The following is a 14,771-nucleotide window of genomic DNA, read 5'->3' as shown; positions in this document are numbered from 1 at the left end:
TCATTTTAACCTCACCAAAATCCTGCAGAGGGACCTTTGGGATTAGAGAGAGTTCCTGAGTGTAAAAAATCACATTTCTCTGACTCCCCAGAGCCAAAATGTCCTCTGAAGCTGTGCAATCTCACCTCTAAAGCAACTGGCTCTGTTCCAGTGCTTAAAACAACACCCACACCAGAATTCACACACACATTAGTATAATAATAATAATAATAATAATAATAATAATAATAATAATAATAAAAAAAAAAACAACTTTTATTTGTATCCCGTCCTCCCCGGCTGAGACTGGGCTCAGGGTGCCTAACATCAAATATATAACATTGATATAAAATCAAACAATAATTAAATCACCTCTTAAAAACAAGTCAGGATCAAATTAAAATCTGAATTAGATGGCTTTCCGCAGGATTAGAGTTGGGAACAGTAAATGCTCATCAGTCCCAACTGTGTACGCTGATCTTTTATGGGCCTGTGAGAATGCTGTGATTATTTACTTATGATAGGTTGTGCACCAGTTCCTGCAAAAGTTGTGAAATATCTTTTTGTTTTTATATTTTTTTTAAAGATCTCAGAAAATTTTCATTGTGACTTGAACTCTGAACAATTCAAAGGGTTCTTGCGATCACATATACCATGTATTGACTCATCTAGTCAGGCAAGGTCTGCAGTATTTTCTGTAACATATCCATCTCCGGATATCTATCTAGTAGTGAAGGTAAGTCATATTTGTGGATTTTAAAATCGTATTTTCTGACTCTAACAAGAACTGATGCAGAATAAGCAAACTTGTGTATATTAACTTTATGGAAAGATCGGACTCGATAAAATTCTCTTGAGTCTACTGAGCATGACTGTAAGGGGGGGGAGGTTTGCCCTTCGCAATAAATCCCTCGGCTTGACGGTAGTGGTATTTACAGTCTTTATTGTACAAATATTTACAAAGTACAGAGCATCTCTTCATGCATCCGAATCATCGGCAACCAATCCTGGCAGTGGGGGCTTCCGGCTGCGCCTCCAGCAAAGCAGTCTGGGTAATCTCATATGTCTGCGTTGTTCCCTACACTTTAACCCCCTCCTGTCCTTGGCAGGACAGTGGTGTGCCTTCTCCCTCTGTGCCAGAGCTGGAGTGGTCTGGGGCTCCCTAACATCAGGCAGCCCTGCCTCCACCTCCCCTTGCTCTCCCACTCCTTCCAGTGCTTCCTCTTCTGCTGGCCCCTCTCTTTCCTCCTCATCCAACTCAGGAGCCGTCTCAGCTAGCTCCGTGACAGTGACCTGGTTCCCACTAAGCCAAATGCAGACTTAGCAACACCATGTACACTTGCAGGCTCCTGGAGAGGAGCACATGGCCACTTGGGCTCCTGCTCAGTCTTATTTACTGCCATACCGTTTGGAGCATCGGGGCACATGGTTAAGCTTTTTCTTTACTAACCAGATGTTGTAACGAAGATCAAACCTGGTCAGGGAGTTGAGAGCTTAACTGCAAACCTCGGTTCAGATCATGCACTAAACCAAACCTTGGCCTAGCTTAGTGTAGTATAACAGTGAAAAGGATTGGGGAGACAATCTCCCTGGGTCCTTGAACATTCATGCGGCCTCTCTAAGCCATAGTTTGACTTACTGATTTATGTGGACCAGCCACCTTTCTAAAGCAGGGGCAGGCAGTTAGGGCCCATGATCCACATTTGGCCCATTAAGTATTTTCTCCAAAGATAATCTCCCCCCAGCCCCAGAAAAGTTTCATAGGGTGACAGTATATAGATAAGTTGATGCTGTCCATGGGCTTATCATGCTTCCAATTATTTTTATTGATTTTCCAAATTACAGCCCAATTTTTACAAATTATTAGCAAATTAATACAGTTTTATTTAAGTGACCTTCCACTCGCCGTTGTCAATGCATCCTTAGTTTTTGATGTTGCTGCAATGAATATTTTAAATGATTTCCAATTGCAATCTATTACCCAAAATTATCACTTAATCATCAGCTGTATTCTTGGCAATTTCCATTCATGTTGAAACATTATTTAAGAGCTTCCAGTTCCAGTCTGAATTTACAGAGGCAGCCCCCACGACAGCAGGAGAATGTCGGCAAACGAAAACCAAGGATGATAGAGGGTAAATCATTCTTGCAAATTCCCCCAGGGATGGGGGTAATGGGCTTCACTTGCAGTCTGTCTTAGAATCATAGAATCATAGAGTTGGAATAGACCACAAGGGCCATCGAGTCCAACCCCCTGCCAAGCAGGAAACACCATCAGAGCACTCCTGACATATGGTTGTCAACCCTCTGCTTAAAGACCTCCAAAGAAGGAGACTCCACCACACTCCTTGGCAGCAAATTCCACTGTCAAACAGCTCTTACTGTCAGGAAGTTCTTCCTAATGTTTAGGTGGAATCTTCTTTCTTGTAGTTTGGATCCATTGCTCTGTGTCCGCTTCTCTGGAGCAGCAGAAAACAACCTTTCTCCCTCCTCTATGTGACATCCTTTTATATATTTGAACATGGCTATCATATCACCCCTTAACCTCCTCTTCTCCAGGCTAAACATGCCCAGCTCCCTTAGCCGTTCCTCATAAGGCATCGTTTCCAGGCCTTTGACCATTTTGGTTGCCCTCCTCTGGACACGTTCCAGTTTGTCAGTGTCCTTCTTGAACTGTGGTGCCCAGAACTGGACACAGTACTCCAGGTGAGGTCTGACCAGAGCAGAATACAGTGGCACTATTACTTCCCTTGATCTAGATGCTATACTCCTATTGATGCAGCCCATAATTGCATTGGCTTTTTTAGCTGCCGCGTCACACTGTCTTGGCACCTAGCTCTCGCTCCAGCATGGATTGCAGGGGCCAGGGAGGCTATGAGTTCAGAAGCACTTTGCCTGGTGAAAACCCTCCTACGCTGCCATTAGGAAGCAGAGGTTCTCCGTTAAATAGGATTTTTAATTGGCTTTAAAGTACCGGCACGTGCTGGAAAAGGATTGCAACAACATATTGCAGATCATATCAGCTGCATGGATCAAAGGTTTGGATTGTGATAAGATTTTCTTCTGCGTGAGTCAGAAGAGGGAAGCCTATGGTTTGTTTATTCTAAGTTTCTTTTATATATTTATGATTCTGCAACCCTCTCCAGAATATAAGATAAAAAGATATTTACAAGTGAGGCAGAGACTTAGAGGTAATATTGATATTAACAAGCAAAAATGGAAACTGTGTGTGATCTGAAATGAAGAAAGGAGGAGGAGGGGAAGCTCAAGTATGATGTGTTGGAAAGACAGAGTAATTCCCCTCACCTCTGTTTAAAAAAACAGACAAGGAAAAAGAGACAGATTTGTGTGTTCTACTGACAGAATGTAATATAAGATAAAGTTTAACAGAGCCATAAATCTCTTGCTGGAAGGAAAATAATTTGGGGGACTGTGATAAGAACGCTGCAGAGATTCTGGGAGTTGGAAAGGAGTATTAAATCCTGTGGAGGACAGAAGTGCCTGGCGTGCTCTGGTCCATGGGGTCACGAAGAGTCGGACACGACTAAACGACTAAACAACAACAACAACAATTAAATCTTCAGCGTGTTCGAAAACTGCCCACCTTTTTCTAGTATGAGGGGAAAATGGCGAAGATCTGCAACGTGTTTTATTAGTGAGACAGAATGGTTTCTAGCAGACTGTCACCTGTTCTGAAGACATCGAAGCAAGGGATGGAGAGATAAGACCCCTGAGAAACTTGGAGATTCAGTTCTGCCAGTAGCAGTGATGGGAGAAAACAACAGCTGGGAAGTAAAAGAGGCAGTGCCATATATGGAAAGAAGGAATCTCCATGAATAGAACAGTTTTCACACACAGGGCAAAAGAAAGATAATAGTTTGAGTTCCTCACTTGAAGCTTTATAAATTTATATATTTTAACATAATGAATGGAAATCATTAATAATGGAGCTGTTCTGGGGTTAGAATGGTGTCCAGCACACTTTCCTGTGCCTCTCTGAGTCTTCAGACTTCTTCCTGGCTCCAAGCAGAGTATCGCAGCAGCGGTGTGTGCCTTGTGTAGGTGCAATAAATCATAGTCTGTACGCAAGCTTCTTGCTAATCTAAGAAGGCTTTAATCATGTATAGAAAAACACAATAAATCAGCCGGGAGATCGAGCAGACATTCTCTCTGGCTCATCAGCGAAAAGTGAAAGTAACTCACATACAAAGAAAGATTCCCGTATGTGAAAGAAACCATGCCTCAGTATGCAGAGACGTCACACAGAACTATTTAACCCTGTAAATTCCGATTCTCCTCACAGCTGTTGGCTCATGGATTATTATTATTACTGAAATGTAACTGATATTAATTAAGATTATAGAACACAGTGATATAACTTTCGGAAATGCACCCAAACCGTCGTGCAGAGAGCCACTTTAACTAAAATGTATTAATTGGAAGTAGATTGGCATTTTGAGAATTGTATAATTTGGGAATTGTTATAATCTGGCTATTATTGGAGGTATATTGGAGAATTAATTTTAAAAATTTACAAAAAAAGAGAAACACAGATTTAAAGCATTTACTGGTACATACTTCTGTAAAGCTTCAAGTGATAATATAATACTGCTTTCATTTCATTCTGTGTATGACAATTCTAGTATATAATTTTCATTGACCTTATCCTCTGCCATTTATATCAATCATCACCATTTCCAGAGATGATGAGCGGCATTCCTCTCTGGGTGCCTGCAGTGCTCTTGTGGTTGTTATTCAGTGCATAGCTGGTTTCTCAAGGTGAACTCAGCCCCTCCACTCCCCAGCTCAGCACTGCCTCCTCTTTCTTTGTTAAATAATTTTTATTAATTTTCACCAGTTTAGCACTTCCATCCCATAATACTCCATGTACATCTTTTTCAACGTCTGAATATCTCTCCATTTTCTCCTTTCAATCTCATCAGCACAGGAAGGGAAGGTATTTCTCTCAGTACTGACCAAGGTTGTAATTAGTAACTATAGCTTATGTTCCAAATTTTACTATGTTGACATATACTAGCAATGCACTTTATTAAATTTCATTTTCTTTTCGGTGTTTTGAAATCTCTTTTTTCTTTTCTTTCTTTTTTGGTAGATTGAAAAAGTCCTTCAACAAGGTGAAATTGGAGATTGTGCAGAACCCTACCTGGTTCTAAAAGAAAGTGAAATTGGGAAGGTACATATGTGTGATGGGATGATTAGCTGCTTGTGCGTAAAATCGTGGTCCCTCAGAGTTTGTGCAACTCCACAAACCCCTGTGTGTGACAGAGCTCCTCAAACATGTCTGCCCTAGTCACTTGTAGATTCCGACAGTGGTTTTTTTCGGAATCGTCTCCAGCATAAGAGCTCCTTAACGGAAACCCGCCTTCTGGACTCACGGCGTGACAGTTTCCGGCGAGGCGTGGGTCTCCCTATGGGAGCTTCAGATACCTCCCCACTGTTCTCGCTGGAAGCGTCTCTGAGCCCTCCCTCCTGCTCGCATTCCCTCAGAGATCCACTCCTCCCCCTGCTGGTTCCTGCTTCGGCTGTTGAGTCTCTACCTTCCTCCCTGAGCCCCTCCACCACCTGTTCCTCCGATGGCAGTTCCCTGACATCCACCTCCCCTCCAGGGCCCCCCTCACCCCCTCCCATTTCCTCTCCTCTGGGAGGTGAAGAGGTAAAACCCCGAAAAGAATCTTCTTCATCTTCAGACGTCTCGAACAATTCCCTCCATCGATCGCCGTCCTGGCTCGCTGAATCCTCCTCCTCCTCGGAATCTATGAACCCCTCCAACTCCTCTTCTTCGTCGGTGGTGGCAAAGTATTCCCTCCAGAACCTCGCTACAGGCTGAGGTTTACGTGGGAACCTCTGATGAAAAGTTTCTATTAAAACTTCGTCATTGACATCCTCTGCCCTAACCCAGGTGTTTTCCGACTCCGGTTCCCCTTCCCACATTACCAAATACTCTACTTGATCTCCCTTCCACCTGGAATCGAGGATCTCCGCTACATTGTAGCTTTGTTCCCTTTCCTCCATTGCTGGTCCCCGAGTGACCCTCCCTTCTCTGTCCCCTTTATACAGTGACAGCAATGACCTGTGGAAAACTGGGTGCAGCTTCATGTGGTTCGGTAACCGGAGTCTGAAAGCCACTGGATTGACCTGTTGTGTGATTTCAAATGGGCCCAGTCTTTTGGGTCTTAACTTCTTACAACCCCCTTTGAAGGGTAACCCTTGGGTTGACAGCCACACTTGGTCCCCCACCCTAATGGTTTCACCTTCTCTCCTGTGTTTGTCTGCCTGCCTCTTATATTCCTCCTTGGCCCTGTCTAAGTTAAGTTGGAGCTGGCGATGGATCGCTTCCATTTCTTCTACGAACTGTTCGGCAGCTGGAACGCTCCATCTCTCCCCTTCCCCCCCTGGGAAAGCCCTGGGATGGCACCCGTAATTTGCCAAAAAGGGGCTCATCCCCGTGGACACGTTCTCCGCATTGTTGTAGGCAAATTCCGCCAATGCCAACTTCTCCACCCAATCATTCTCTCTGTCATTGACGTAACACCTCAAATATTGTTGGAGGATGCCATTGGCTCTTTCCGCCTGCCCATTGGTTTCAGGATGCCGGGCAGTCGAGAAATTTACCTCTACATGCAGTAAGCTCATGAGCTTCCTCCAGAACCTGGAAGTAAATTGTTTCCCCCGGTCTGAAACCACCCTCAAGGGGGCGCCATGCAACCTAAACACATTTTCTACAAACAATTTAGCGGTTTCTTCTGCCGTGACCGCATGCGAGCAGGCTATAAAGTGTGCCATTTTGGTTAACAGGTCTACCACAACCATGATGGCTGTTTTCCCTCTGGACCTTGGCAGATCAGTCATGAAATCTATAGCCACTGCTTCCCATGGTCTTTCTGGTGTGGGTAGCGGTTCTAATAACCCTGCCGGCGCCCGCCTTTCCCCTTTGGCTCGCTGGCATTGGTCACAACTCCTCACATACTCCCGCACGTCTTCCCTGACCTTAGGCCACCAAAATTCCCTGGTCACCAGCCACATGGTTCTGTGTTGCCCAAAATGCCCCGCTGTGGGGCTATCGTGCAGCTGCTTGAGTACCTTCCCCCTCAACTCTCCTTCAGGTATATATAACGCTCCCTTGTAGTACAACGCCCCGTTTCTCTCCTCAAAACCTCCGGGTTTATCTCCCTCCCTCCTGAGTCCCCTGAGTTTGTCCTGTGCGTATTCATCGTTCTCCGTTCCCTCTACCAGTTCTCTTTGCCCCACCAATGCCGCCCCACACACCCAGCGGTCCTCTGGAATGACATGTCTCTCTTCGGGTGCTCCCTCCCCCTCCAAATATTCAGGTTTACGTGAGAGAGCGTCCGCCCTAACGTTCTCTGGGCCTGGCACATAACAAATCTCAAAGTTAAATCTGGAGAACTCCTGGGCCCATCTCAACTGCCGTTGGTTGAGCACTCGTGCCGTTCTCCAATACTCTAGGTTCTTGTGGTCAGTGCACACTTGCACCTTATGTTGTGCGCCAATTAGCAGGTGCCTCCATCTCCGAAAAGCCTCATGGATAGCAAGAAGTTCTCGATCGTACACCGTGTAGTTCCTCTCGGATTTGTTCAGTTTTCGCGAAAAAAAAGCACACGGTCTCCACTCTGACTCCTCCCCCCCGGCTGCAGGAGAAGCACCGCCCCAATGGCTCTGTCTGATGCGTCTGTTTCGACTCTCATCTTTTTTTGTAAATCCACATGCAGAAGTTGTTCTTCAGAGGCGAAGGCCCTTTTTAGCTCCTCAAAAGCTCGCTCCGCCTCCTCAGTCCAAACAAATTTCTTCTTACTGCTGAGACAGTCCGTTATGGGCGCCGTCAGGTGGGCAAAGTTTCGGATGAACTTACGGTAAAAGTTCCCAAACCCTAGGAACCTCTGCACATCCTTCTTTGTTTTGGGAGTTTTCCATTCCAGCACTGCCTGGACCTTGCCGGGATCCATAGCCAATCCCTTGTCTGACAGGCGGTACCCCAGGAACTCTACCTCCTTGGTATGAAACTGACACTTCTCCAGTTTCACCCACAGCCGGTTGTCTAGCAGCCTGCGCAACACTTCTCTGACGTCCCTCACATGCTGCTCCTCATTCTCAGAATACACCAACACGTCATCCAGGAAGGCCACGCAATTCTTGTAAAGCAAAGGCCCTAGTACGTGGTTCATCAGCGATTGAAAGCACGCTGAGCCTGCTTGTAATCCAAATGGCATAACGAGATATTCAAATGCCCCCAAAGGGGTGAACATGGTGGTTTTCCATTCATCCCCTTTCCTTATACGTATCAGATTGTACGCCCCCCTTAGGTCCAGCTTGGTAAAAATCTTTCCCTTCCGCACCCTGTTCAAAATGTCATCTATTCTAGGCATGGGAAAGGCCAATGGTTCTGACACTGCGTTTAAGGCCCTAAAGTCACACACAAGTCTCGGCTTGTCCGTGTTTTTTTTATCCACAAAAAACACTGGGCTACCTCCCACTGCCCTTGACTCTCTGATGAAACCCCTCTTCAGGTTCTTGTCAATGAATTCTCGTAACTCCTGCATTTCTCTGTCTGACATGGCATACAACTTGCCTGCGGGGAGCTGCGCCCCAGGCAGTAAATTGATTTGACAATCAAAGGGTCTATGCGGGGGTAGTTGGTCAGCTTCCCTTTCGCTGAACACATCGCTGAGATCTGCGTATTGTCGTGGTACCTTCACCTTCTCCGTTACTTCCGTCCCTGCTAGGGTAGCTTGGACTCCTGCTGAACCCTTTCCCTCCCTGCAGTGTTCTAAGCAATGTGCGGAACCAAAGGAAACCACTCTCTGATGCCAGCCCACCAGTGGATCATGTAACACCAGCCAGCTCATCCCCAAAATAATGGGAGCCCCTCCCAAGGTAGCCACATTAAACGCTATCAGTTCCGTGTGCCTTGCCACCTTCATTGTCATTGGGACGGTCTGCAAGCTGACTTCCCCTCCCAACAGCTCCCTGCCATCGATCGTGGTCACCTGTAGGGGGTTGCTTAAAGGGATCGTCTGTATCTGGTGTTCAGCTGCAAACTCCTTGCTCATGAAATTGCAGGAGCTGCCTGAGTCCAACAGCGCCTTAATCTTCAGAGGGTATCCGTTTTGCAACTCTAGTGACACCTCTATCACTAGGGCAGGTTTGGGAGGTTCTGGCGTGGGCACTTTCACTGCTCTTTGGCCTGGCTGCTGTGCCCCGACGGTGGCAGCCAGGCGTTGGCTTTTACTTGCTCCGATATCTCTTCCACTCCTCCCTCAACAGCTCCCACCATTCCTTGCCATTCCTTCCTCTGGGGGCAGACTCTGGCAAAGTGACCTGGCTGTTGGCAGAGATAGCATTTCCGGGCGCCTTTTCCCTCCTTCCTACCCCCTTCGCTGGGCTTTGAAACTGCACGCGCGCGCGCTGTTCCGATTTCCATCGGCTCTGCCGGCGGGAAAGCTGGCTCAGGAATGTCTGGAATGCGGAACTCCTTCCAACGTTCCCCTTTACCTTCCCGCCTCTCCAAGGCTCTCGCCTCCTGGCGCGCTCCTATGGTCAGCGCAGATTTGGTCAGCTGATCCATAGACACCGCCCTGGGGCTCCGGGACAGTTCGTCTTTCACAGCCGAAGAAAGACCTTCTTCAAATAGCATCTGAATGGGTGCCGCCGATAAGTCCCACCCCAATCTGTGAACCAGCATGGTGAACTCAGTCCAGTACTCACAGACAGACCGGCTTCCCTGCTTGCAAGCCATTAGCTGTCTGCGCACCACTCCCTCCTCAATATCGCTGGAAAACATGAGATCCATTGCACGAAAGAACTTCATGGTGTCCTTTAGGACGTCATTGTGCGTTGCCATCAGGGGTCTAACCCAGTCCTTCGCCCCCCTCTCAAGATGCCCAATCACGAAAGCAACTCGCGATTCCTCGTCAGGGAATTCATCAAACTGCACATTGAGGGCATATTGCATCTCTGTCCTAAAGGCATGGTAGTCCTTGGGGTCCCCCCCAAACTTCTGCACCAATCCTGGTACCTTTCTGGTGAACTGGGTGGCTCTCCCCTTCTTGTCTGCATCCTGAGCCCTTCTCTCCTCAAGCCTCGCCGTCTGCAGCGCAAGTTGGATTTCCAACGCTCGGTACCTTTCTTCCAAGCTTGGACCAGCTCCAACCCCTGCTCCTTCGGTTCCGGCTGGGTCGCTCATGATGCCTTCTCCTGCACAGGCAGCGTACAGAGACTGTCGGAATGCTGTGATGGGATGATTAGCTGCTTGTGCGTAAAATCGTGGTCCCTCAGAGTTTGTGCAACTCCACAAACCCCTGTGTGTGACAGAGCTCCTCAAACATGTCTGCCCTAGTCACTTGTAGATTCCGACAGTGGTTTTTTTCGGAATCGTCTCCAGCATAAGAGCTCCTTAACGGAAACCCGCCTTCTGGACTCACGGCGTGACAGTTTCCGGCGAGGCGTGGGTCTCCCTATGGGAGCTTCAGATACCTCCCCACTGTTCTCGCTGGAAGCGTCTCTGAGCCCTCCCTCCTGCTCGCATTCCCTCAGAGATCCACTCCTCCCCCTGCTGGTTCCTGCTTCGGCTGTTGAGTCTCTTCCTTCCTCCCTGAGCCCCTCCACCACCTGTTCCTCCGATGGCAGTTCCCTGACAATATGATATAATAAAGATTTTTACATGAAATGCACACCTGCTTCCCTGATACATCTGTCAAAGATGGCTTGCGAAAGCTTAAACCAGAAATATTATTAAAGCGCTCCTATTCCAGTCTAATTCAGTGCCTCAGGACTGTTGTTGTTTTTATCTATGTATAATAACGGTGTGTGTGTGTGTGTGTGTGTGTGTGTGTGTGTTCCTGCTCTCCCTGCTTACACGCTCCACCTGCCATTCCCCCACATTTTGGCTTAGTCATTTTTATCTGTTTTTCTACTGATGATTTTGGTTTTTTTATAAACCAATTTGAGGCTTGAGTCCAATCAAAACAGTATATAAATCTTGTGAAATATATAGATTAATAAATAAAATAAAGTAATGAATTAGCAAACTTTTCTCCTTCTCAATCCCATTTCTGAAGCTATTTCTCTCTTCTATTCTGCCACTTCACTTTTCACTCCACCCCTGTTCTAACTACCTTAATTTATGGCATCCATAGAGGAATTAACAGAGGTTGCTAGTGTGTGTTACAAACTAATTTTCACAGTCAAAATAAAAAAATTCCTTCCAGTAGCACCTAAAAGACCAAGTAAGTTAGTTCTTGGTATGAGCTTTCGTGTGCATGCACACTTCTTCAGATACACAGTGTTTGGATCCATGTCTTATTTTAGCTAATCCCCTTTTCTGCTTTCTTTCAGACTAAAGAAAAAATTGAGAAATTAAAAGTGCATGCTGAGTCCTTTTGCCAACGTTTGGGAAAGTATCGTATGCCTTTTGCTTGGGTTCCAATAAATTTAGCAAATTTCTTCAGTGTTTCAACACTTGAAAGAGATATAGCAGAGTTAGAAGTTTTAAATGGTAAGTTTAAATGTTGTGTGTATGTGTACAAAAGAATTAATATTGAAACAGGAAGTTTTAAATATCATGTCAAGGAAGTGGCTTTGCTTCAGCCTCTAGATTATAATGTAATTTGTGTCCTGTATTTGTAAAGCACATTTTGGAAGATCCGTGAAGTTGGCAGTTTACAAGGATATGAAGGAGAAAAAAGTATGGCAAAAAATAACAGGTTACTCTCCAAAGGCAATGCATCCCTCCACAGGAAAATAAAAATTCCAGTCTTCAATTGGAGCTTAAAAGTGCGCTAGATAGGCACAGTCACCCTTTACAGCAGCATTGCTAAGATGATTTTATTAACACTTGTTGTGAGAGTTGGATGGGAAGCCATTGACTCTGTTCAGACCCAAAGGACTAGTACTAAACTTCTCAGTGAGATGTAATTCAGCAATTTCATGCTGCTGCCTTCACTGATGTGTTAGTTTATAGCGATGAGAGGAACAAGCCCTTATGGGAAGGCTTTCTTCCCCTGTGGCAATCCATAGCTTGACCTTTAGCCCTGCAACAGGGGAATTATAATCTCACAGCCTCTGGTTATATTTCCTGCAAGGCTGTTATAGAAATGAATAAAGTATGGAGGTGTCAGGACTGGTCGTTGTCCTCTTCAGATCACCACACAAATGCTTCTTGTTCTTTTATAACTTTTTATTGCGTATTAACAAAACAATCTTATAAACGGTTCTTAACTTTAACTATTCTTCCTCAGAGTCACTTCTTTCAGATACCTTCTGAGCTCTGCTTCTCCGTGACCAGCCACCCTCAAAATGGGGAAGGCGCCCTTCCCTTCGCTTTCCTGCTCTTTTTCCTACCCTCCTGGCTAGAGCTGGCTTGGATCTCCCCTCCTCCGAATCTGAGATAGGACTTAACTCTTGCCTTTCCTGGGAACAGCCGGTCCCTCCCTGTTCATAGAATCATAGAATCATAGAATCATAGAGTTGGAAGAGACCACAAGGGCCATCGAGTCCAACCCCCTGCCAAGCAGGAAACACCATCAGAGCACTCCTGACATATGGTTGTCAAGCCTCTGCTTAAAGACCTCCAAAGTAGGAGACGCCACCACACTCCTTGGCAGCAAATTCCACTGTCAAACAGCTCTTACTGTCAGGAAGTTCTTCCTAATGTTTAGGTGGAATCTTCTTTCTTGTAGTTTGGATCCATTGCTCCGTGTCCGCTTCTCTGGAGCAGCAGAAAACAACCTTTCTCCCTCCTCTATGTGACATCCTTTTATATATTTGAACATGGCTATCATATCACCCCTTAACCTCCTCTTCTCCAGGCTAAACATGTCCAGCTCCCTTAGCTGTTCCTCATAAGGCATCGTTTCCAGGCCTTTGACCATTTTGGTTGCCCTCCTCTGGACACGTTCCAGTTTGTCAGTGTCCTTCTTGAACTGTGGTGCTCAGAACTGGACACAGTACTCTAGGTGAGGTCTGACTAGAGCAGAATACAGTGGCACTATTACTTCCCTTGATCTAGATGCTATACTCCTATTGATGCAGCCCAGAATTGCATTGGCTTTTTAGCTGCCGCGTCACACTGTTGGCTCATGTCAAGTTTGTGGTCAACCAAGACTCCTAGATCCTTTTCACATGTACTGCTCTCAAGCCAGGTGTCCCCCATCTTGTATTTGTGCCTCTCATTTTTTTGCCCAAGTGCAATACTTTACATTTCTCCCTGTTAAAATTCATCTTGTTTGTTTTGGCCCAGTTCTCTAATCTGTCAAGGTCGTTTTGAAGTGTGATCCTGTCCTCTGGGGTGTTAGCAACCCCTCCCAGTTTGGTGTCATCTGCAAATTTGATCAGGATGCCCTTGAGTCCATCATCCTGTTGTTCCTCTTGCTCTCTTCTATTAGATTCACTGATCTCTCTCCCCCCCCCCTTGGGGAATGCTTTCTCCCTCTGGGAAACCGGAAACTGGAAACATCTAACTCTAACTCTTCCCTGACATCACCCCATCCCATAAGCCCCCCTTCATCCTCCTCCTCACTGTCCTCTGTTTCTGAAGGACCGAACCCTATGAACTCCTCTTCCTCGCTATCTGTCTTTTCAAAAATTTCTTGAAGATGCCAGTTATGGGGTTTTGGCTTGTGGTGATATTTTCTATGAAATTTCTCTGCAATTCCGGAATGTTTATTTTTTCTGTTGGTTCCCATGAGTTCTCATTTAACCCTTTCCATGCAACCAAATACTGTAATTTCCTCCTACTTATTCTTGAGTCTAATATCTCTTAGAATCATAGAATCATAGAATCATAGAGTTGGAATAGACCACAAGGGCCATCGAGTCCAACCCCCTGCCAAGCAGGAAACAATCTCTTCCACTTTGGTCTCCTCTTCCCCCATCATGGTGGGTAAAGGAGGTGGTTCCCTTGAAATTTGATACTTATGTGCTGGTACAAACACTGACAATAAAGATCTATGAAATACAGGGTGTATTTTCATATTTTCAGGTAAATGAAGCTTGAAAGCGACTGGGTTAATTTGAGCCTTTACTTGGAAAGGTCCCAATCTTCTTGGCTCTAGCTTTTTACACCTCCCTTGTATTGGTTGTCCCTTGGTAGACAGCCATACCCAGCTCCCTACTTGGATTTATTCCCCAACTCGCCAATGCCTCCCTGCAGCTCTCTTGTAAACCTCTTTACCTTCTTCCAAATCCTCTTTCAAAATCTCATGAATGCACCTCAACTCATCTATCATTTGTTCTGCTGCTGGTACTGCTAACTGCTCCTCTTGACCCGGGAATGCCCTTGAGTTCAAGCCATATGTGATGGGATGATGAGCTGCTTGTGCGTAAAATCCAAATCCCTCAGAGTTTGTTCAAGTCCGCAAACCCCTGTCTGTAACGGAGCCCCTTAAGCATGGCTCTGTCAGTCACTGGCAGATTCCGACAGTGGTTGCTTTCGGAATCGCTTCCAACATAAAAGCTCCTTAACGGAAACACGTCTTCTGGACTCACGTCGTGACAGTTTCCGGCGCGGAGTGGGTGTCCCTATAGGAGGTCCAGAAACCTCCCCACTGTTCTCGCTGGAAGTGTCTCTGAGCCATCCCTCCTGCTCACTTTCCCTCAGAGACCCGCCTCTCCCCCTGCTGGTTCCCTCTTCAGCTGCTGAGTCTCTCCCAACCTCCGTGAGCCCTTCCACACCTGCCTTTCCGATGGCAGTTCCCTGACATCCACCTCCCCTCCAGGGCCCCCTTCACCCCCTCCCACTCCCTCCCTTATGGGCGGTG

The 14,771-nt window shown here is 46.2% G+C and overlaps 1 protein-coding gene across 4 annotated transcripts in view; it reads left to right on the top strand.

The window, feature by feature from the left end:
- The window catches only part of DOCK8 (dedicator of cytokinesis 8), a 158,952-nt gene that overhangs the window by 34,411 nt on the left and 109,770 nt on the right, over positions 1-14,771 (top strand). For all 4 annotated transcript variants that reach the window (XM_081213510.1, XM_081213509.1, XM_081213508.1 and 1 more), the window contains 3 exons: positions 566-715; positions 5,093-5,173; positions 11,350-11,509. In XM_081213510.1, coding sequence (XP_081069636.1) covers positions 566-715; positions 5,093-5,173; positions 11,350-11,509 — 391 coding nt within the window. The remainder of the gene's footprint in view (positions 1-565; positions 716-5,092; positions 5,174-11,349; positions 11,510-14,771) is intronic.

The sequence above is a fragment of the Podarcis bocagei genome (genome assembly GCF_964188305.1).
Source record: "Podarcis bocagei genome assembly, chromosome: 11".
Classification (NCBI taxonomy): Eukaryota; Metazoa; Chordata; class Lepidosauria; order Squamata; family Lacertidae; genus Podarcis; species Podarcis bocagei.
Note: the sequence above shows the minus strand (reverse complement) of the source record. Positions and strands in the feature narration are given on the sequence as shown.